Source organism: Helianthus annuus, chromosome 1 (genome assembly GCF_002127325.2).
Source record: "Helianthus annuus cultivar XRQ/B chromosome 1, HanXRQr2.0-SUNRISE, whole genome shotgun sequence".
NCBI classification, from domain to species: Eukaryota; Viridiplantae; Streptophyta; class Magnoliopsida; order Asterales; family Asteraceae; genus Helianthus; species Helianthus annuus.
In genome coordinates, this window is record NC_035433.2 from 28964996 (window position 1) to 28989856 (window position 24861).

A 24861-nucleotide genomic window follows, 5' to 3' on the forward strand; every position below is an offset into this window, starting at 1 on the left:
TCATCTTCAAGAAAATCAAAAACCGATTTGTAAAAAGAAACGAGGCTCCAACAACAAATCAAAACCGCCATGGCTGGAAACAGAGGTTACAAGCGCACTTGCCCTCCTCCGATTCTGCCATGCCAAACTGCGGAAAAGCACGGATTCAAGTAACCACCAGATTCAAGTAATAAAAACCAATCCAACACAGATTCAAGTAACCTTGCATAAATCAACAAACGACATGTCATCACCATCGCACCAAGCACCACCACCTGCCACCACCACCACCACCCCCTCTCGCCGCCAAGCACCACCACCCCCCTCTCGCCGCCAAGCACCACCACCCTCTCGCACCCCCTGCAACCACCACACCTCTCTCTCTCTCTCTTACATCACAACACCATCTCCTTTAAACAACATTCCACTAGAAAGAGTGAGAGAGAGAAACAGGAGAGAGAGAGCCGAACGAGAGAGAAACATGATAGAGGGAGGGGAACACAGAGATGACGATGACGATGGTGGATCTGAGTTTCAGTAGGGACGACGCCGGAGATGACGATGACGATGGTGGATCTGGATCTGATCGATTTAGAGAGCATCGTGGATCTAGATCTGATCGATTTAGAGAGAAAAGAGAGAAAGTCAGTTATTTGGGGATGATGATGATGATGATGATGATTATGATTTATTTATTTATTTGGGGATGATGTTAATAAAGAAAATGTAAAATAAAAAGCAAAATGACCAAAATGCCCCTGCACTACAGGACAAAATAGGAGGTTGTAACAGTCAAAAAATGGGGTTTTTGAAATTTGGACTAAAATGGCAACAAAATGCAAACCACAGGGACCCAGATGTAATAAGTTTGAGATTTGGACTAAAGTGGCAAAACTGGCCAAACCACAGGGACCAAAATGGCAGTTTACTCTTATAATTATCACCATAGTTATATAATTTTAACAATAATATTATAATAATTTTAACAATAATAACAATTATAATAATTTTAACAATAATGATAATAAAAATAACAATAATAATAATAATAATAATAATAATAATGATAATAATTTTAATAATTTTAAAAATAATAATAATTATAATAATTGTAACAATAATAATAAGTATAATAATAACAATAATAATAATAACAATAATAATTATAATTATTATAATTATAATAATTTTAACAATAATAATAATTATAATAATTTTAACAATAATAATAATAATAACAACAATAACAACAACAATAATAATAATAACAATAATAATAATAATAAAAACAATAATAATAATGATGATAATAATAATAATAACAATAATAATAATTATAACAATTTTAACAACAATAATAATTATTATAATATTAAGAATTATAACAAAATACGAATATTAACAATAACAATATAATTTTGACAATAATATTAATAATAACAATAACAATATAATTTTAACAATAATAATAATAATTATTATAAGAATAATACAAATATTAATGTGATACCTCCTGTATTTAAAAAGGATTTGCCCGAGATAGATGGTTCACAACATCATACAGTGGTGTGTTACGAGGCTCATAACCGTATCCACCATATCCTTCGTATCCATCGTAGCCTCCGTATCCACCGTATCCACCTTCACCCCCGTATCCACCGTATCCACCTTCACCCCCGTATTCGTAACTCGGATACGATTGCTGCGTCGGGTAATATGGTTCATCAACAGATGCATTCTCAACACCGTATCCACGTTGTTGCACGTATGGAGATTCATACCTGTATCTGTAATTTGGATACACTTGATGAGCCGGGTAATTTGGTTCATCAACAGGTGGAGTCGGAGTCTCGTTCAAGTCTGGAAACTGTGTTTTTGATCAACAGGGACTCCAGACACAACCTCCTCCTCCTCATTAGCATCATTAACTCCCCATGCGTCATTAGAATAGCGATTACATAAATAATTATCGTCCCAAAATGATGACAGTTTAACAATATTATGTTTGATATAGGGGAAATTAAGATATACAGAAGAAAGGAATTGAACCAACTTAGGAGATGATTGAAGTCGAAGGCAGAGATGCATGGCTAAATAGACTTTTGAATTTACAATCATACTCCTCGTATAGCTCTATACTCTGCGTATAGCTTTATTCACGTGCCTAGACAACATCGTATCTGTGTCAAATCTATGTGACATACGCTGCGTATAGGCCTATACGCAGCGTCTTACTTTATGTACATACGCTGCGTATAGACCTATACGCAGCGTGTGTCAGACTGATATGACATGGTACTAGATTTGACTGTCTGGTCGTGTACCTACCCCTTACCTACGCTCCGTATAGGTCTATATGCAGCGTAGAGGGGTAACCCTATACGTTGCGTATAGGTCTATACACAGCGTAGGTAAACCCTAAGTGTGTAGATAGCCAACCAATGTGTGCAGATAGTTTGACCCTTTTGGAAATTGGTAACTTTTGTATATCAGATCGGGCGATTTAGTGTTTATGCATTTTTTCCGGAAAGTTAGATTATATACACTCATTTTTTCCTACTTTTTGTATACTAATCATGTCAGATATGATTTCTTGTCTTATTTTTGTTATTTCAAGGAGTACCGGAACGCTCCTCGCATGAATGGTGTGTTCGCATTGTCAACAAACGTTTTCTAACATAGTTTGTACCGTATCGCGACGCGGCGAATACAATGATGTGATATGCATTGCAATGTAAATGTATATCCTGGGATTGCTAGACTTGTAAGACTCAATTATATCGAAATTCAGTCTAATGCATGTAATTGTATATGTAAACAGTGATTAAGTTGTACGGAATTACCGGTTATTTTGCCGTTTGTCACACGTTAGTCGCGCTAACCCGACTGGTAGAGGTCGAACGGGTGTAAAATTGTCCTAACACTCCATCATTGTTAGTGATAGACATGGTAATAAGGCAAACAACGTATAACACAGTTAGCTTCGGTTGCGAACACCTAGTGACATGTCGCACATCAGGACTAGGATGCATCATGGAGTCGCATTGATTTCATCAAATATTTAGACTCAGCCTTAGTTACATTAGCTATTTGATTTTATAATTATTTACGCTTCCACAACTCAATTGTGTAAACAATATTTTCTCATGAATGAGCAAACAGGAAATTTTTTAAACTCATATCGTGGTTGTTCAATATAACTAATGACTGTGATCCTGGTTTGTCACTTGTCTCGCGGTAGAACTCTGCATGTGGAATTTGAGGGTGTGACACACGCACGCACACACACACGCACATATATATATAAACAAAATGATAAACTATATAAAAGAAATTATAACTTGGACAAGGCATTCAAAAGATACAATTAGTTTGATCATTTACAATACACTATAGAGTTGAATGAATCAAAAGTATTGTAAAAGCATCATTACCTTATGCACCTGCAAAAGCTAATGATCATAGGATTATATCCAATGTTTCTCCAACATAGACGTTCACACATAAAATAGGTGTTGACACCTAACTAAAATTGTTTAATGTCTTTGTTTATCGAGGATGAACATCAGTAATAAGGGAAGCATCGGTAAGCCAAACAACTGATTCTTGTAGCTCTGATGTTGTATGTCCACTTCTTTTCCCAGATACAAAAGGAGGATGTTGAGGGACAGGTAATGCATCTGAGTCACTATTGAGCATGAAGACTACAGACGCCATTGATGGTCTTAATTCATCATCTTCTTGGACACACAATAAGGCAATATTGATACAACGTAAGGCTTCATTTTCTGAGCTTGAGTCAACCATATTTGTGTCTAGTATCTCGAGTTTTTCTCCACATTTCCATTTACTCCAGGCCTAGAAAGTATATTCAATAGTTAGTTAACAAACCAGGATATATATCATTTTGCCATCACGGAAACGAGTGTACTCACAAAGCATAGAAGGTCCGTGTAACCAGATTGAAAGAATCGAGTGTTTTTCTTTCCACTGATAATCTCAAGAAGCAATACACCAAAACTGTACACATCGGATTTCACAGAGAAGTGACCATGCATTGCATACTCAGGTGACATGTACCCACTTACAAAAGCAAAATAGAAAGTCAAAATAATAGAAATGAACCAAAATGGTTTAATCTGGAAGTCAGGAAACTTACAAAGTTCCAACAATCCTACTTGTCTTTGCCTGTTCTTCACTTCCGCAAACAATCCTTGCAATTCCAAAATCTGAAATTTTTGGATTCATTTCTTGATCTAATAGTATATTGCTAGTTTTGAGATCCCGGTGAACAAATCGCAATCTCGAATCCTCATGTAGGTACAACATTCCTCTAGCAATTCCTCCAATTATTCTGTAACGCGTTGACCAATCCAATTTCACATCATTTGTAGGACCTAGACATCAATGAAAGTGAATTTTAAAGAAAGAGATTGGTTCAAAGATAATTAAAGTATACCTCACTTTAAGAATAAATGAGTAGATTAAGTGAGCTACTGGGTAATTGACAAAAAATGGATAAAAATTGACAAAAAAAAATTGATAAAATATATAGTTTTGAGGCTAACCAAATAAAAAGAAGTCAAGGCTAACCAAATGAAGAGACTTGTGGAATGTTATGTACTAAGCATATAGTTTTGAGGCTAACCAAATAAAAAGAAGTCAAGGCTAACCAAATGAAGAGACTTGTGGAATGTTATGTACTAAGCATATAGTTTTGAGGCTAACCAAATAAAAAGAAGTCAAGGCTATTGTTAGGAACATATTCATAAATCAGGATCCTCTCCTCAGCATGAAGGCAAAATCCTAAAAGTCTGACTAGATTTCTGTGTTGAAGTTTGGCTAGTAATGCGACCTCATTCTTGAACTCCAATGAGCCTTGTCTAGACCCTTTGGATAACCTCTTCACAGCAACTTCTTGCCCATTAGCAAGAATTCCCTGTCATTTAATAAAACCATTGTCGATTTGTAGATTGAAAAATAAAATCTTTCGTCACGAAATGATAAGTGTAAACACAATTTCGTACCTTGTATACTTCACCAAACCCACCTTCGCCTACTTTATTCTCAATTGAGAAATTGTTTGTGGCTTCCTCAATTGTGCCGAATTCGAATTGTAAAGATTCGTGAGCTATTATATCACTTTCATCTATATCCAAAGGAAGAGATAGTAAATAAGTTCAAGAAACTTCTCCCAAGTATCTTTGCTAGTCTAATCATTAAAATGAAAATATAATGTTCCTACCTGCATATTTATCTTGTAAATCACTGCTTGCGATAGGACGAAACCATTTCTTGACTATGAACAAATAGCATATGGCCGCAGTGACAACAAAAACACTAAATGTAGCTACAATTGCTGCAACTATTTTTGATGGAATTTTCTTTTTCGCTGCATGTTAAACATATACTTTTTTAACGATTTCTCCTTTCGTTTTGAACAATCGAATGGAGTACTTTTTTCCCGGAAAACAACTAGAAACAACATTCAACAATATATTAGCACCACCAGCTACGTTTATAAAACGTGGGCTACATTTTCGCTGGCACAAAATATTGAAAAGCATGGGCTAAGTTTAGCCGGAGGCTAAAATTTTATCTACCCTTTTTAGCTGCAATCTAAAAGAGCGCATACTAGATTTGAGCATTTTAAAAAAAAGCATCGTCTAGATTTCAGCCTTAGCGGATGTTTTCTTTACATGCCAATGAAAAGAGACCATACGTAAAGCCGCGGCTAAAGTTTATCTTCCTTATCCGACACTTTTGTTTATGTTGGTAAGAACCAAATTAAAGTGGTTGTTCATTTTGTTAATTTTTTTTAGTCAATTAGTTCATTTTGATGATTTTCCCCTAATATAACATGTTACCATCATGAAAAAATCTTGTGAAACCCATTATCAATTGTAGTTCTAAAGACAATGGAGTTTAAGAAACACACATAGGCCGGATCAAATTACACAATGCATTCACAACTGAAGCAGAATGAAACTGATTTTACTATACCCGGGTTGTCTGATGAGGCTGTTGTGAATTGTAAGAACTTATAGATCTCAAATCTAATATTGCAACTCGCGGCCACCAATCTTGCCCCTTTTTTCCCATAACAGTATGGGCGCAAACGATCTATGCTCTCTTGAAGACACTTACTACAATCAGAACCCGATAAATCTGGTGTGCACTGGACATATCCGTAAATCTTTTCAGTATCATTGTATGATACTTCATCATATGCAAACATCTTTTTTAGATCATTTGATGCACGTATTGATAGTTGACCCATAAGATTATTAGCAACTTGCGAAAACCGATTTTGCTCTGAAGCCAGTTCTGAAATATTAACTTCATTACAGATCTCGAAAAAAGGAGCAGAGTTCATCACCGAGACCATTGAATAATTGGCGTAACGTAACATGCAGACGTCCCTCCATGTCACGACTACTTTTGACAAAGGGCATGTCGTGTTGATATCTTCACGGGCATCGAGCAAACAATTACGACAGTCGTTTGGGAGAACATCAGCCCGACAAAGGTAGAGGCCATAGACTATGTCGGGTTGAATTCCAGTACTCTTGGCTAAGAATAGCTTATTAACTAAGTTGGATTCTGAAGCAAGTGAGTCAAGGACTTGGATGAGATTTGAGTAATAAATGGTGTTGTTTGTTTGGCTGGTGGTGTTAAGTTCACAGTATTTGGTTTTAAAATCGTATGCAGTGGCTGTGAAGATCAGAATAGGCATCCAAAGGAAGAGAATTGAAACTAACATGCTATCAATCTGGTAAAATGATATGTGGGCATAAGCATATATATTTGAAGGAAGGAAGAAAAGACACATGCGTACAAAGAAGGTGGCTGGCACACTTAAAAATCATATGCTCATGGTTTTGTCGTTGATCCTTTGTATCATGTTTGTGCATATGGAAAGTGACAGTGGAACGAATTTTCTCCAAAAAGCAAAAAAAAATCGTGTCAAGAATCAATTTAGGAGATGAGGACAACAATCAACAGAATTCATGTGGATGAAAAACCAAGTGAAGCTAACAGTCACTATAGCGTGGTCCCGATATGTAATTATAAGTTTTTTGCAACTGTATGAGTTAATTACATAGTTAGTCCCTGTGGTTTGCCTAAAGTAATATACTTAGGTACTAATAGTTTAAAATCACATTTTAGGGTATTAACTTTTCATTTTGTAACGTTTGGAGGTATTAACGTTATTTGTATGTTTAAAATCACATTCTATTATTACCTAAGTATGTTATTTTGTGCAAACCACAGGGACTAACTATGTTAATACCCTAGAAGTTAATACCTCCAAACGTTACAAAATGAAAAGTTAATACCCTAGAAGGTGATTTTAAACTATTAGTACCTAAGTATGTTATTTTGTGCAAACCACAGGGACTAACTATGTAATTAACTCTAACTGTATTTTACACTTTGGTGCATGTGAACATCCAACGTAACCGCTAAAAGATAGGCTACCGAGTCAAGTTTTTTCAACTCTGCCTACTTATTCGGAATCGGTCAAACGTAGTCACCCTTGGCTATTATCAGATCTAACATATCAACTCGAGCAGAGTTTGACTTTAAAAAATAACAAAACACAATTCTTGTGTCTATCAGGTTAAAGAATATCGTTTTAAAAGAATGAATATCAATATTTTTAAATAATTTACTATTTGAACATGTAATTTTTTATTTAAGTTGATATTCACGTATTTTGTTATAAATATTAGTAAGGTTATGACATTTGACATATATATGATTTCTCGAAAACTAATTTTTTATATATTAACATGTCCAAGTACTCTCTGTCTATGCCTACTCTCGATTCCCCAGCCGACTGATTAGGAATCACTTAACATTTTTTCAACCATGTGTTTTTTATTGAATTTTTTCACCGTTCACAAAAATAATAATAAATACATGTTAGATATTTTGTTTTATATATATATATATAGGGTCAGGATCATTTCAGAACCATAAATATTTACAGAACTCGCAGAACTCCTAATAAACAATCTTTTTATTTATATATTTTTATGTTTAGGATAATTTTATCATTTATTATGTGTATTTTTACGATTACATACATGATAAGAGTAATTTTATCATTTTTATATGTAATTTTATAATTACACATATTTAAATTAGTTTTTTTTACATATATGTAATTAGTTATGACACATATATATAATTTTGGCAATTAAACATATGTAAACTACTTTTAACATGTATGTAATCAAAGAAATACATATAATAGATGATAAAAAGATCCTAAATACAAAAACTTATATATAAAATGATTGTTTGTTAGGAGTTCTGAAAGTTCTGTAGTTATTTAGAGTTCTGAAATGAACTCAACCCTATATATATATATATATATATATATATATATATATATATATATATATATAGGGTGTAGTTATTTAGAGTTCTGAAATGAACTCAACCCTATATATATATATATCGGTGAATTATAGGGAGAAATTCCATATGAGTTAAAAAAACTCTGAAAACCTAATGGATGGACAATTATGCTGCCACGTGTTACATTTTTTTCGCAACAATATTTTTACTGACACCTTCAATATTTTCTGACACTGACACACTTTTCGTAACAGTGGAGAGAGAAAAGAGGAGTGAGTAGAGAGAAAAGTGTAAAGTTGTTACACGTTTTGTCAGACTTTAACATTCTCTGAAAAAAGTAACTTTATGTACACTTTTTAATAGCAACGATTGATCACATTAGATTGAGGTGGAGATGAAGTTTTCTATGTTTGTTTAACTTAATGTATTTTCGATATATCATTTCCCTATATATGAGTGGGAGATGTTCAGTATATTTACACTAATAATCCTTAAATACTTATTTCACTCGAGTTTGAACTTGTGAACTTCCCTTAAGAGCCAAATGTGTAAAAAATCGCCTATTCTTGAAAAATCATTACTTATGCCAACATCACGTAAGTAACAGCTGGTTTGTGGCTATGAGCACCTTATCAAGAACCTTATCACTTAAGACTGCAATTTAAGTCACAAAATCTAACTTTATTGATGCTGTCTTCTTGTGTAGATTTAAGTCACAAAATCTTACTTTATTGATGTTGTCTCCTTGTGTAGAAAAGGATACTCTCATTGGCATCATTCTCAAGGGAAAAATCAATCGTTGTTTCCGTAATTGTTACCTAATGGTTTGTATTAAGATTAAAGTATTATTGTATTAAGATTAAAGCTATTGTCGGAAAGAAAGGAAAAATAGTATAGGGGCTAGTGTGTAATATGGTGGTCTATATAAACACCATTTTTGTGTATCCCTAATTTTGTAATGTACAATTCTCAATACAATTCAAACCCAATTCAAGGATTCTTCTCTATACCAAACAACATGGTATCAGAGCAGAGTTTGTAACGCCCAAATTTCACATTCCAAAAGGGAATATTATCATACTATTATTTAACAAAATTCGGGCATGACCCGTTCGTATTAAGAACAATTCCCTATAAGACTAACGTGTAATAACTTAAAATACGACAAAACGGAAAATAAGAGCCCAAAAATTTCGTTCTTTACTAGACATAATACTTATAGGAAGGTTCAAATACAAAAATTCATACACTCATTAAAAAGGATTTACCACGTCCCGTTATATTAATACTTCAAGACCTATTTTTTTTGTCAAACTATGTGACCGATCCTTCCCGTACAACCCTCGCTCTTGACTCGATCTTCAATCCTTCTTTTCTCCGTAATGATGCTAAGTCCACGCCACCTGCATTCACCACATACATATACATCGGTTAGATACAATGACATCATTCCTAAACTAGACATACGTAATCAATAGCCAGTCCGCGTTCCTTCTTCCCATACTAATCCCCACAAATAAGCTTTCCGTGTACATTCGTGCATTCCAAATTCTTTAACCCTGATAACGACGTTAAAAAAATACCTGCATTCTCATTTCATACTCAAGACAATGGTTTATTAACTTATTACTTCAACTGATTTAAACTGTATAAACACATACACATGATTAGTTCGCTAATAAGCAATAAATCCTACTTCAAACACGGGTACTAGCACATATGCATACAAAGATGTGAACTTTCATTCACAATTGTGTACCCCCATACATACGTACAACTCTTATACAACACTCAACTCCTCCCAAGGTATGCTAATTATAGGCTTCTAACTACGTACATACGACCTAGCGTGCATTCTTGCTTCTAATCAGAAACACCTAAGAGTTCCAACCATTACCATTGGAAGCTAATTTAATTCATATGCATATATATAAATACATACATAAAAAGATAACCACAAACTTAGTTCATTCCTTTACATTCTTACTTACACATTATATTCTTGATCGCACTTCTAAAACGCATCTTGATTAGGTTTTCGAGTACCTAGTGGAGAATCGTAAGCCCATAACCAACACTTTACTAAAAAAATTTTAGCATAAACGTTAATTAAGAGGCCGTGAATAGCAATACAACTAGTTCCACACACAAAACAATCAAACACATATAATTTTCCAGCAGCAAGGTCTGTCGCGGGCCGCGACAGCCTTGCCTGCTTCCTACGCGGGGCGCCAAAGCTTCTACCGTAAGCTATGTTGACTACCGTAGCTTACCGTAATCTCCAAAAAGGCTTACGGTGACTAGAGACTGCCTTACGGCAGAAGAGAAAAGACCAGCACCCACCGTAAGCTACGGTGGGCACCGTAAGCTACGGTGGGCACCGTAAGCTACGGTGGTGCCCAGTTCCGCATCCCTTTTTATGGCAAAAACTCTCTTAACTCATTCATTTGGCATCCGTACCACTTGGAACTTAATCCTAAATTATTGTAAATTTATTCCTCACACTACAAACTAAAAGTCCCTGCCCCGGGGTCTTATTCTACACGAGTTTCTTAACAAAACATACTTGTGCACACTACTTGACCCGTTTAAATTCACCCATTTGCTTTCTACTTAATCAACAATCTTTGTCTTACTAAAATATCACCTAACCTAGTATTTTCTGATTGTTACATAATCTTACGTAATAAAACCATGCTCATAAATATCAACATTTGTTATACATACCAAGAAGTGAACCGAAATTCACTTACCTCGTAGATCGATGCTTCTTACTTGATATATCGGTTCCCTTGTCTTGCTAGCTCCGAGGGTACAAGTCCACCTTTCCGAGGGCCTATCCTTCATTATCATTTACATACACATGAATGTTAATCCACAAGCCAATGGTAGTTAATCACATCAACAAATGGCTTTCATGTCATATCGACTTCCAAGCCTTCAACACACATACTTGTTATCTTATCTACCTAGTCTTTTCACATTTAAACTAATCGTTGAAACATGGCCCTAGCATCAATGCTTTCGACTAAGATTCTACATGTCATCCCTTACAACACATTATTTCCATGTTTACCAAACCAATGAATCGCATAATATGCATTATTTACAACAACAAGGTTCATGGACCTCAAAGGTGCCATCTTTCACCAATTGCATAACCATTATGATTGCACCATGAAATTCGCTCAAGACACCTTCCTTTTTGCATATTTACTAGCACTAACACAACCAACTCATTATGCTTGTAAATTCACAATTTCAAGAACACCATATCATCTATTACTACTAGTTAAGCATTTTATCAAACACTTGGTGTGCATACAACCTACTTTGCATAGTTTACAACTAGTTTAGGCATAATCATCTCCTTCCAAATTCCAATCACCAAGAGAGTGCTCAAACTCACATTCCCTTCATACAATTAACCCTAGACTATCATCAAACAACTTAATTCAAGCTAGGAACAAGTACATCAAACAAGGATTTGGACATGGGTAGAACACCCATGTCGCCACCTTCACTCACAATTATGGGTTTCACCTTAAATCACCAAATTACATGAACTTATTCATAACCTAAATAGTGATTCTAACACCTCTACATGCACAATTTCATACAATTTCGTAGTTTGATCATAGTCTCACTTCATACCAAATCATAAAATTAACTTCTACAACTTACCTCATGTGTAGAAAGTCTAGATGATCAAGAATCTAGGTCCATGCATCCGATTAGAGGCAGTTTCCTCTTTCAATTTGAAGGTTTATCTTGAACTAGGGTTTGCACCCCTTCACCCTTGCCTTCTGTTCGATCGCCAGACCTAAAACACACACAAAGTGTGTGTTTTAGTCTTCTATTTTATTCTTTTAATTAGTTTCAAGTTCCCACTTTGACAACCTTAGCCCCTTAAGTTCATGACACCATCATAATTGGCTTTAATTTCATTACTTTGCCTAATTTGCTAGACAATCAACTAGGTTTACTAACCTAGTTATTATATCTCATTTTGTTAAACATGATAACAAATTAGCAAATTTATTATTTCCGTTTTGGGGTGTTACAGAGTTTCTGATCCTGGAACACTCTGTTCATCATCTACAGTTTATCCCAATCAAATCAACTCAAAAGAAAGAATCGATCAATCGCTCAACCAATTCGCTGCAATCCCTCAACTCAATCAAACTTCAAGATTTACGTTCAACAGCCACAAACTTCATCGATCTTTGCAAAACTCAGCCACAAATTAAAAAAAAATAATAACTGTCTCCCTTTATATTTCTTTTTCGGAACTTAAACGCGAGCTCGTTACGGGCCGTTTGCAGGCAACGACAACAGTTGTCACGCTGATCAAAATCTTGCAAAAGTCGCCGTCGTCGTTCTCATTTCTATTCCTACTTGTTTGACGGCCACCATCTACGGCTCCATTGTAATTCCAATCAATTCCACTACTTTTGATAGTTTCCTCTTTTTTTTTGATAATTTCCAATCAATTCCTTTTTTGATAAAGCATCCTTCTTTTTCTTTTCCGATCTCCTAGGCTCCATATTTCCAATTAATTCCAGTACTCTTGATAGTTTCCTTTTTTTTATAATTTCCAATCGATTCCTCTTTTGATAATTACGCCGCCACCAGACCATTTCTTGATTTGTAAGTTGCGGATTTGTTGATTGTGGGCGACTTTAAATCTTGAATGCGAGTTCAAGTTGCCTGGGGATAAATACGCTGGTAAGATAACGTCCTTCTTGGGCGTGGTAATTCTGGCGGATTTAAGTGGTCCAGCATATTTGTTCCTGGCGTAATTGATAAATCTTGAACGTGAGTTCAAGTGTCCAGCATATTTATTAAATACGCTGGTCTGTTATCTTATCCGTAGCAGCAGCTTATTTACCCAAAAAAAAAATGGAAATCAATCATGGAAAGAACAGTTCTTGGATATTCGATTCTGGTGCCATTGACACCATGACGTTTGAACCATTAGAGATATGGTCAATGTCCAATCCTCAAAAAACTCAAATTCACACCGCAAACAACGGAACGATGCAATTGAAAGGAGGAGGAACAATTGAAATTTCCCCAACTATGAAGTTATCAAATTGTCTTTATGTTCCATCATTATCGCACAAACTGCTCTCAATTAGCCATATTACCAAAGAGCTAAATTGTACGGTACTAATGCATCCTACTTTCTGTCTTCTACAGGATATCAGGACGGGTGTGATTATTGGACGTGGTACAAAGCGCCAAGGATTGTACTACGTGGATGAAGTGGCTCAATAGGGTACTGTGATGTTGGCTCATGGAACTGAAAACCGGGAAGCCTGCTTATGGCATAGACAGTTGGGACATCCATCCCATGGTTATTCGCACCGTTTGTTTCCAAAACTCTTCCCTTGAAATGGAAAAATAGATTGTGAAACCTGTCTTCGTGCTAAAAGCCATCGACAACCATTTAAACCTAGCAATACGAAAGTTGCTTCACCTTTTTCACTAATCCATTCTGATGTGGGGGGTCCTGCTCCTGTGATGGGGGGCAGGGTCTTCGGTACTTTATACTATTCGTGGATGATTGCACTCGCATGACATGGGTATATTTTTTAAAAAACAAAACCGACGTTTAAGAAAAATTTATCACGTTTTATGCTATGATTCAAACCCAATTCCGAACTCAAATCCAAATCCTTCGATCTGACAGGGGGGGGGGGATTTGTCAATACATCCATGAAATAGTTCTTTAAAACCAAAGGATTAATTCATCAAACCTCTTGTTCTCATACCCCGGAACAAAATGGTGTTTCCGAACGGAAGAACGGTATTATTCTTGAAATGGCTCGAGCCCTTTTAATCGAATCTCAGGTTCCTAAATCTTTCTGGCCGGAGGCAGTTGCAACCTCCGTGTATCTCCTGAATCGGCTTCCCATAAAAGCTCTTAAATTTAAGACTCCCTTAGATTGTCTGTCTAAGTATGCCAATATTCCCCATCCTCTTACACTTGAACCTCGAATCTTCGAGTGTACCGAATTTGTCCACATACCCAAAATCAATCGAAATAACCTCGGCCCATGTGCTGAGAAATGTGTGTTTGTCAGCTATGGGATCGACCAAATAGGTTACCGGTGTTATAATCCAAAAACTCATCAAATGTTCACCACAATGAACATTGATTTTCTTGAAACAAAATAATTTTTATGACACCCAACTCAGTAGCCAGGGGGAGAATGAATGTATAGACACTCTGAGTTGGCTAACCCAATTTCCCTCATCTGAAGAAGTAACAACAGAAAATCCTCACAGTACTGCGAGTCCTTCAAACACAGCCACACAATCTGTGGAGCACAGTACCACTGAAGAAAGTCCATCCGACATGATACCTGAGGTAAGAAATACTGAGGACCCTGGATGTTCTACGTTTTATAACCATGAGACAACAGGGGAACACATAGAACCGACAACAACGGAACCTACTCCACAGGCTGAACCAGACTTGGGAGAGGTTGAATAAGTAGTTGATCATGTGGAACCAGTTGCAGCAGAGACAACCGGGAGATACCCTCTCCCTCCTAGAGCCAATAGAGGGGTCCCTTAAAACGGTACTCGCCAAAGAGGGAAACCAGAAGCTCAAGGTATCCAGTAGCTAGTGTAGCTAATGGGAACTTATCTAACAGTGCGAAAGCATTTGTTACCTCTCCATACACCAAACAAATACCTGGTTCTGTAAAGGAAGCGCAAGGTAAGAAGAACTGGAAAGAAGCAATGGAAACAGAGATGCAAGCTCTTATAAAAAACAATACGTGGGAAAAGTGCATTCTCCCAAAAGGAAAGAAAACGGTTGGCTGTCGTTGGGTGTATTCAATTAAGTATAAACCAGATGGTTCTATTGGAAGATACAAAGCTCGACTTGTAGCCAAAGGGTACACTCAGACGTATGGGATCGATTACTCTGAGACGTTTTCTCCGGTTGCAAAAATGGACACCATCAGAGTTCTCTTCTCCGTGGCAGCCAATAAGAATTGGCCTCTCCATCAGTTGACGTTACAAAGGCATTTCTCCATGGAGACCTAGCGGAAGAAGTCTACATGGAAGCACCTCCAGGTTTTTCAGGGGGTTTTAAAGATGGGGAGGTTTGTCGGTTGAAAAAATCTCTATGCGGGCTAAAACAGTCACCGCGGGCTTGGTTTGGAAAGTTCACCTTGGCCATGAAAGAATACGGGTATTACCAAAGTAACGCTGATCATACCATGTTCCTCAAAAGAAGAAACGGTCTCGTAACTTGCCTGATCATATATGTAGACGACATGATCATCACCGAAAATGATGTGGAAGACATAGCACGGCTGGAAAAGAATTTGATTTCAAAGTTTGAAATGAAAGACCTTGGAAATCTCAAGTATTTCCTCAGAATAGAAGTTCTCAGGTCTAAACAGGGAATTTTCATCTGTTAAAAGAAGTATGTCCTTGATCTCATAGCAGAAACTGGTTTGATTGATTGTAAACCAGCAGATACGCCTATGGTGGTGAACCACAATCTTCACATGGAACCTAATGGCGAGCTTGCAGACAAAGAAAGGTATCAACGACTTGTGGGCAAGTTAATTTATCTCTCTCACAGTCGCCCTGATATAGCATATGCAGTTGGAGTGGTAAGTCAGTTTATTCACCAACCGCAAGTTGCTCACATGGAGCTCAGAGAATTCTAAGATATCTAAAGGGAACCGCTGGCTATTGAGTGTTGTTCAAAGCAAATGGGAATTTAAATGTTGAGCTCTACACTGGCGCCGACTGGGCAGGAGATAAGGGAAATCGAAGGTCGACATCAGGGTACTTCTCCTTGGTTGGTGGAAACCTTGTTACCTAGAGGAGTAAGAAACAGAAGGTGGTCGCTCTATCGAGTGCAGAAGCAGAGTTTAGGGGCATAGCTCGAGGGTTAAGCGAAGTTCTTTGGATCAGGAAACTTCTAGAAGACATTGGTTTCTCCCAAAGGGTGGCACCCAGTAAAATTATGTGTGACAATACAGTTGCAATACAAATTTCAGAAAATCCAGCTCAGCATGATCGAACAAAACATGTGGAGGTAGATCGACATTTCATCAAGGAAAAACTGGAGAAAAGGATCATAGAGCTCCCGTATATATCATCAAAGGATCAACTCGCAGATATTCTCACAAAAGCAGTCAACGGAAACGCGTTTAGTAGCTGTTTGAGCAAGTTAAGTATTGAAGATCCCACTACACAACTTGAGGGGGAGTGTCGGAAAGAAAGGAAAAATAGTATAGGGGCTAGTGTGTAATATGGTGGTCTATATAAACACCATCTTTGTGTATCCCTAATTTTGTAATGTACAATTCTCAATACAATTCAAACCCAATTCAAGGATTCTTCTCTATACCAAACAACAGTTATGCTTAAGGTTTAAATGATTTTTAAAAGACTACATGCCTCTTTTGGTAGTCACTTAAAAGAGGCTATGAGTCGTTTAGAGGTAGAGTGTGTTTATTTCATTTAAAAGACAACTCGTAATAATTTATGCCGTATCATAATAGGTAAGTTTTAGAAACATGCTAAACGATTCAAAGACTACCTATTAATCGGTCAGGTCTTAAGCCTCTTAATGACTCAACATAATTTTGCCAAATAGCCCTGCCGATTATTATATTCGACGAACAAAGGTATATAAAAATAACTAAAAACTGATTGATGTGGTTATTTTTAGTGTATGTAGACTTTAGATCCAACCCAAGTCAATCCAACTTTTAACAATCCAACCCAAGTCAATCCAACCTTTAACAAAAAAAAAACTAATTTATCTCTTCCACTTAAACAACCAACTTAGAACATCCTAAGGAAACTAAAAAACCACTAAAAACATGACAAGTCACATACCACATCAGAAAAATTCATTGTCTAAAACCTCTCAAAACTCACCTAATAAAAAAACTCAAAAACACTAAAATATATTGCCACATTAACACCACTTTATATTATTTATAACCCTTATCTCTGTTTCTATATATATTTTATGATTAAAAAGTATAATGGCCCACCTTATTTCATTTCTTCTTGTTTTTAGCCAAGAATAAGATCCAATAACAAATACAAAAATGAGCTCCATAATAAGAAATAATGGCCTACATACAAAAAAAACTAGAAAAAATGAAAGCAAAATATGCCTTATTGGTCATGATGTTATTAGTAACTCAACCTAAACTAACTTTTATTAAACAAAGTATACCTTATGAATACTTTTTATTTCATTAAAAATATTAAAATATTTTGAAACAAACCGTTTGTTTACTTTAAATACAAAATATTAAGAAGAGTTAAATCCCATTTTAGTCCATATGGTTTGAGTTATTTTGTCAGTTTAGTCCAAATGTTTCATTTTTAATCTGTGGATCCAAAAGGGTTTTACCGTTGTCATTTTAGTCCACTGTGTTAATTTCATCATTTTTTATGTTAATGAGGAGGGCAATTCGGTTATTTTATATGGCCGAATTACCCTTCTAATTACCAAAATTACCTATAAAATGACCAAATTGTCATTCTCTTTAACAAAAAAAATAGATAAAGTTAATCAAGTGGAATAAAATGTCAACGGTGAAACCTTTTTGGACTAATAGACAAAAAATGAAACATTTTTACTAAACTGTCAAAGTGGTGCAAACCATAGGGACTAAAATGGCATTTAACTCTATTAAGAATGAGAAAAAAAAAACCAACGGGAGATATTAATTATCTTTGTATAAAATAAAGGAAAATGAATAGTATTATTCAAATATGAACCATGGGAGCTTTGTTTAGTATAGTTGGAGGCTTTGCTAACTACAGCATTTTTTAGCCTGGTATTTTGCTAATTGTGTTATAAATTGTGTTTTTTTTTTTTTTTGGGTTTTGTTTTTTTAATGGAAACATAAATACTGGTATGGAAAAATCGCTTTAAGTTTTCGAATTTTTTTAATGAACTGAACACATGCAGATATCCTTTTAGACAAATTTTTAACTTTTTTGTTCGTTTACTAAAACGAGTGCATTGAAACCAACCAAGTTATTATCGTTTTCTTTTACATTTACTTTTGTTTTAACTTTAGTTATTTACTATACTATTTTATAATTTCTTATTATTTTGATGTTCAGAGTCAAACTACAACTCAAAGAGCAGTAACACATTTACATATAATTTTGTTTAATTTTACGAATTTATTAATCAGTTGCCATGGTGCGCAATACATAGCGAATTCCAATCGCGTTCTGGCGCAACGCATGTGTGATTACGATCCTAGTTTACATTAAAGAATACATTACTTTGAACAAACTCTATTTTTAACAAAATTTATATCGGGATATAAAAAAACTATGAATTACCGTGTATTTATTTATTTATCTTAGTTTAAATATAACATGTTATTTAAGTAATTAAATTATTATAGGAAAGAGAAAAATAAGAAAAAATAAAATAAAATGAGAGCCAGTAGTTGAGTGACATGTGGCATGTAAATTGGTTGTAACCTATTTTGCAGCCACAACTAGGTTGAGGAATGGAAATGGAGTTTTTTTTCTTATTTAATTTTTTTGGGCGACCGACCCTTTCAAAAAGTCATCAATGAATATAGCCTTATTACTGTTTCTAATTAACATATACAAATATACAAGTTTTAATCTCCTGATTTAACGTATCACCTTTAATAAAGTTAAAGGAATTTAGGAAAATAAAAACTTTTATTTGCCTCCACAAAACTTGTTTGTTTAAATTGTTTTGGGTAAAAGAACTTGATGATGAGCCAAATTATTATTTGTTTCATTTACATCATTTGGACAAGTCTTCAAAATATCATTACTTTCAGAATTTTCTTTTCTCCTTTAAAACTGACGACGGGCCAGTGGGGAAGTCCACTTTACCCGCTTTGGACCATTTTTTATGAAGCCCAATTACACGAAGGCCCACAAAATAGAATTACCTTGTCCACTAAGGTTTCTCTTCCTTTTGTAACGGGCGGGAAACAGCTAAGAGGGACAGAGCTCATTAAATGCTCGATAAGAAAAGGATCCCGTCTGAATCATCGTACTTCTCCGGCTGGGCATTAATGAAGGAGAATATCCCACCGTTGGGGGTCAGACACGTGTCTGCACCTCCCGAGAACCTCCAAAAACCGTCGGATCACGTGTGGAAAACCCTTAGTGAGATAAGAGCTAGCTGTTATATAAGGAAATGCATCAAGGAGCCAAGGGAGGTATCATCTCCGGCATTCCCTCATTTACTACATTCTCATTTACTCACCTCTCATCAACTTCCGACCAACATTCTCCATATTTAATACACACACTAATTAGATTCACTCCAAAGAAGGAACCTTCCGGTGATTATACTCATCGGAGGAAGCTCCTCTCATTTCCCGGCAAGTTTACTTACTCTCATGCCGGAGCTTGGTCCCGGATCCCCCTCCCGGGGTCCCCCGTGGCGAGGCTAACGGTTTATTCTTTTGTAGCAAACGAAGATAAAGACTCTTGACGTCAACGAAGATCCAGCTAACGTCAGCCGAAAGTTGGGTATTCGACAGAAACCATCTTTTTTCATTGGAAATTACTTGCTTTAGTTGTAACAACGTGCTTTTTTGTTTACTATTAAAATTTTTATTATTTATTTAAGAAAATTCATGAAAAATATTCATTTCTTTTATCAAAATTTTCTAAACAAATATTTATTTTCAACATCATCGTAATAATATCAATCATCACACTATCTTTCTTTTTTAGCCAATAACTTAACTCTTATAAGACCGAAACAAGTCATAGCGAGTCTCTCTTGAAGCAAAATGATAGTTTGTTTTTGGAATACTTGGTTCCAAAGAAATGTCTTCTTTAAATAAAGGCATCAACATAGAGTTATCATTAGGTGGAGGAACATTGTTGTACCCAATATACTCTTGGGGTTTCTTTTGAATTTGTGAATCAAGAATGTCATTCACAATTTTTGATCAAATTTCAAAACTTTCCATGTGAACTTTAGCCTGGGCAGTTTAGTTCTAGTGGTTGTCAAAGTTTTTACCATGAAGCAGATATATGGCATTCACACAATCAATTGATAGAAAAGTTGGTTAAACTACAATGGACTGTCATATATATATATATGACGACGGGCCAGTGGGAAAGCCTACTTTACCCGCTTTGGACTATCTCTACAGAAGCCCAATTACACAAAAGCCCACAAGATAGAGTTACCTTGTCCATTAAGGTTTCTCCTCTTTTTTAACGGGCGGGAAAACAGCTAGCAAAAGGAACAGACCTCATTTAATGCTCGATAAGAATGGGATCTCGGCTGGAACACTGTACTTCTCCGGCTGGGCATTAATTAAGGGAGACATCTCACCGTTGGGGGTCAGACACGTGTCTGCACCCCCCGAGAGCCCTCAAAAACCGTTAGATTACATGTGGGAAATATCTAATGAGATAGGAGCTGGCTGTTATATAAGAGGAAGCATAAGGGAACAGAGGCAGGTATCATCTCCGGCATCCTCTCATTTACTACACTCTCATTTATTCACCTCTCATTAATTTCCGACCAACATTCTCCTATATTTAATACACATACACATATTAATTAGATTCACACCAAAGAGGAAACCTTCCGGTGATTATACTCATCGGAAGAAGCTCCTTTCATTCTCCGGCAAGTTTACTTATTCTCACGCCGGAGCTTGGTCACGGATCCCCCTCCCGGGTCCTCCGTGGTGAGGCTAACGGTTTGTTCTTTTGTAGTAACGAAGATAAAAGCTCTTGACGTCAACGAAGATCCATCGAACGTCATCTATGAGTTGGGTATTCGACATTGGCGCCATCCGTGGGACATCAGCATGCCCGGTGTTCCCACACCAAAACCCGACGTCTGAAGAGCAGCTTATCCCATCAAGGACAACATGGCAACCCCACACGACTCACGTGTCACTCAAACGGCACAAAATGATCTGGATAAGGTTACAGTAGAGGACATTACTCAGGAGGAAGGCAACGAGAACCATGTGGAAAACTCAGAAAAGACAGAGCATATCACTCCAGATTTCGTGGCCATGCATAGGGAGAAGTTGACGAAGTACCTTGAAGACCTGAAAAGACAGGAAAAACTTGACAGCCTCAGGGCTAGGCTTTCTTTTGACACTCCTTCTAGTCAAGAAGGAACAAATCTTCAAAATAAAAACAATGGCGGTGACCAGCTGGAAACGTTTATGGCTGCCCTAAGGCAAATGTCCTCAGAGGAAAGGGAGGATCTTATCACAGGACAGAAGTCAAAGGAAAAAGAGAGGGAAAAGGACAGTCTTGGTGATGATGGCTTAGACCAGCCCTACCTACCACGAGACCTAGCCGAAGTCTCAAAATTCACACGAAGAATTGCAGAAGCACCTATGCCCCCCAAGACGAAATTACCCCCAGGTTTTGACCGTTACGACGGAACAAGGGACCCCGAGGATCATCTACATGCTTTCCGGGGAGCAGGACAACTGGGACGGTGGCCCATGCCTGTATGGTGTCACATGTGTGTGCAAACTCTAATGGAAGGAGCCCGGCTTTGGTTTGACAGCCTCCCTCCGGGGGGAATAGACAGCTACGAAGAGTTAAGCGAGAAGTTCCTTAGGAACTTTGGTCAACAGAGGAAAGTGGTCAAGAACCCAAATGAGATCCTCCATATCAGACAAAGGGACAATGAACGAATAGACCAGTATATGGAGCGGTTCATCAAGGAAAGCATGAATATCAAAGATGTCCCGGAGGTCATGAAGATCAGTAGCTTCATAAACGGGTTGAAGCATGCACAGCTGTGTGAGAAACTGGGGGAGGAGTTTCCCCATTCATTTGATAACCTCATGGACAGGGTCAGGGCCTTTGTCAGAGGGAAAGACACGGTCAGCAAAGCTAAAGAGACAGATCTCACACCTCGGAGGGTCGCCCCAGCCGCGAGGCTCCCTGACAAAGGTACACCTTACTCTCGAAAACCTGCTTTTGATAGAATGTTGAATGATAGGGCAAGGCCCCCGTACTCCCCGTATAGACCCCGAGGGAGGGGTCCCCCTCCTTATTCCGATAGCTTCACCCCCCTCACCAAGACCCCAAGTGAGATACTGACCACTGAGAGGGCCAAGAACTCCTTCCCTAGGCCACCACCCATAAAGCCTGGGCCGAAGGCACAACCGAACGAATATTGTGATTTTCATAAGGGTTTCGGGCATAAAACGGATGACTGTATGTATCTGAAAAAGGAGATAGAGGCCGCAGTAAAAACGGGAAGGCTGGCCCACCTAGTCAAGGAAATCAAGGAGGGGGGGGGACCGCAAGGGAAGAGATGTAAGGGAGCCTGGGAGGGCAGATGTAGATATGATTAGAAGAAGGAATAATTCGACACCACCCGGAGTGTAAAAGCCAGGATCCTGGGCTCCCCGAACTGCATGAAAGCTCCCATCCTTATGCCATACCTGGAGGAAAGTGAAGTGCAACGACTTCCCCTGAACGTCTCAGCCATAATAGCTGGCCATAAGGTGTCTCGAATACATGTGGACGGAGGGTCCGGTGTCGAGGTAAAATACGAGCATTGCTTCCTTAGATTCGACAGGGACGTAAGAGACCGGTTAGAAGAGGATTCCATCCCCTTGGTGGGATTCAACAACAGCATATCACACCCCCTGGGAAAGATCAAGCTCCCATTCACAGTTGGGGTAGGGGATCGAGTCCGAATAATAAATCTGACCTTCACAGTGGTCAGGGCACCCTCAAAGTACAACGCAATCTTGGGAAGACCCAGAATTGGAGACTTGCAGGCACAGGCATCCACCCCCCACGGGGCTTTAGTATTTCAAACACCAAAGGGTCTAGCATGGGTTAAATCTGCTCGTGAAGTAGTCTCGTCTTTATCTAAAGAAGAAGCACCAGAAAAACCCCAGGGAAAGGGAGTAGAAGAATGGGTCCTTTGTGACAGGTTCCCAGAACAAACAGTCAAAGTAGGGAGCCACTTAAGTGACAAATGCAAGAGTGCCCTGAAGGAGTTGCTCCTCCATAACATTGATGTGTTTGCATTTCAACATGGAGACATGATGGGAGTCCCCAGGAGTCTAACTCAACACCGGCTCAACACTTACACATGGGCGAAGCCGGTAAAGCAGAAAAAGCGGAGCATGGGGCCTAATAAAAGAAGGGCTGCTTGTGAAGAGACCCGAAAACTGCTCAGGGCAGGAATAGTCAGAGAGGTGAAATACCCATCCTGGATAGCCAATCTAGTTATGGTTCAGAAGAAGGACGAGGGGTGGAGGATGTGCATCGATTTTCAGGATCTGAACAAAGCATGCCCTAAGGACTGTTATCCCCTCCCGGAGATAGACACCCAGGTAGACTCTTTGTCTCAATACCCCCTGAAGTGCTTCCTGGACGCCTACAATGGGTATCACCAAATCCAGATGTCAATAGAAGACGAGGAAAAAACTGCCTTCATCACAGACGAAGGGACATTCTTCTATACTAAGATGTCGTTCGGTCTTAAAAATGCTGGGGCCACATATCAGAGGTTCATGAACGCCTTGTTTAGGGAGCAACGAGGAAGGAACTTGGAAGTGTACGTCGACGACATTGTTATCAAAAGCTTGACGGAGATGGCCATGATAGATGACATAGCTGAAACTCTCAACACTATGCAAGATGTGAACATGAAGCTAAACCCCGGGAAATGCTGTTTCGGAGTAGAAGAGGGGGGCTTCTTGGGAGTAGTGGTCACCAAAGGAGGAATCAAAGCAAACCCAGAAAAAACCCAGGCCGTGGCCGAAATGCGATCTCCCAGGTCCTTGAAGGACATTCAGCAGCTAAACGGAAGGCTAATAGCGTTAAACCGTTTCTTGTCAAAAGTAGCTGACAAGACCCTTCCCTTCATGAAAGTGTTGAAAGACTGCCTCCAGACAAACAAGTTTAAATGGACCACAGAAGCCGAGGCTGCCTTCCAAGAAATGAAAGCTTACATCTGCAAGCTCCCAACGTTGGCCACTCCAGTACCCAGGGAACCGCTGCTACTGTATCTGTCCGCCTCGAAAATGACCATAAGTGCGGTCATGATGGTGGAACGGGAAGGGAAACAGATCCCCATATACTTCATCAGCAGAACGCTCAAGGGCCTCGAGGAACGCTACATGCCCCTAGAGAAACTTGCGTTAGCTCTTGTCTTCGCATCCCGGAGACTCAGGAGGTATTTCCAAGGGCACAAGATTACCATGATGACCGATCAACCCTTTCAAAAGGTACTCAGGATACCGGAGCTGTCGGGGCGGTTGGCTAAATGGGCTGTGGAACTGGGGGAACACTCTCTGGAGTTTAAACCCAGGACGGCCATGAAGGGGCAAATACTGGCTGATTTCTTAGCGGAGGTCCCTGAGGACGAAGAGAAGGAACTGATAAAGTGGGAAGCCTTAGAAAAAGAAGAAAGAGAAAGGGAAGATGAGGCGGTATGGAAGTTACTCACCGACGGGGCATCTAGTGAAGAAGGGAGTGGAG

At 38.0% G+C, this 24861-nt stretch overlaps 1 protein-coding gene across 1 annotated transcript; it reads right to left on the minus strand.

The window, feature by feature from the left end:
* Positions 1–3297: 3297 nt before the first annotated feature.
* Positions 3298–6847, minus strand: LOC110944607 (cysteine-rich receptor-like protein kinase 15). The gene is made up of 7 exons (XM_022186264.2): positions 5983–6847; positions 5225–5371; positions 5007–5128; positions 4708–4918; positions 4139–4376; positions 3915–4062; positions 3298–3837 (listed from the first exon to the last, which is right to left on the minus strand). The coding sequence occupies exons 1-7, from the start codon at positions 6809–6811 to the stop codon at positions 3529–3531; spliced, it is 2004 nt and encodes a 667-aa protein (XP_022041956.1). The 5' UTR covers positions 6812–6847; the 3' UTR covers positions 3298–3528.
* Positions 6848–24861: the final 18014 nt, after the last annotated feature.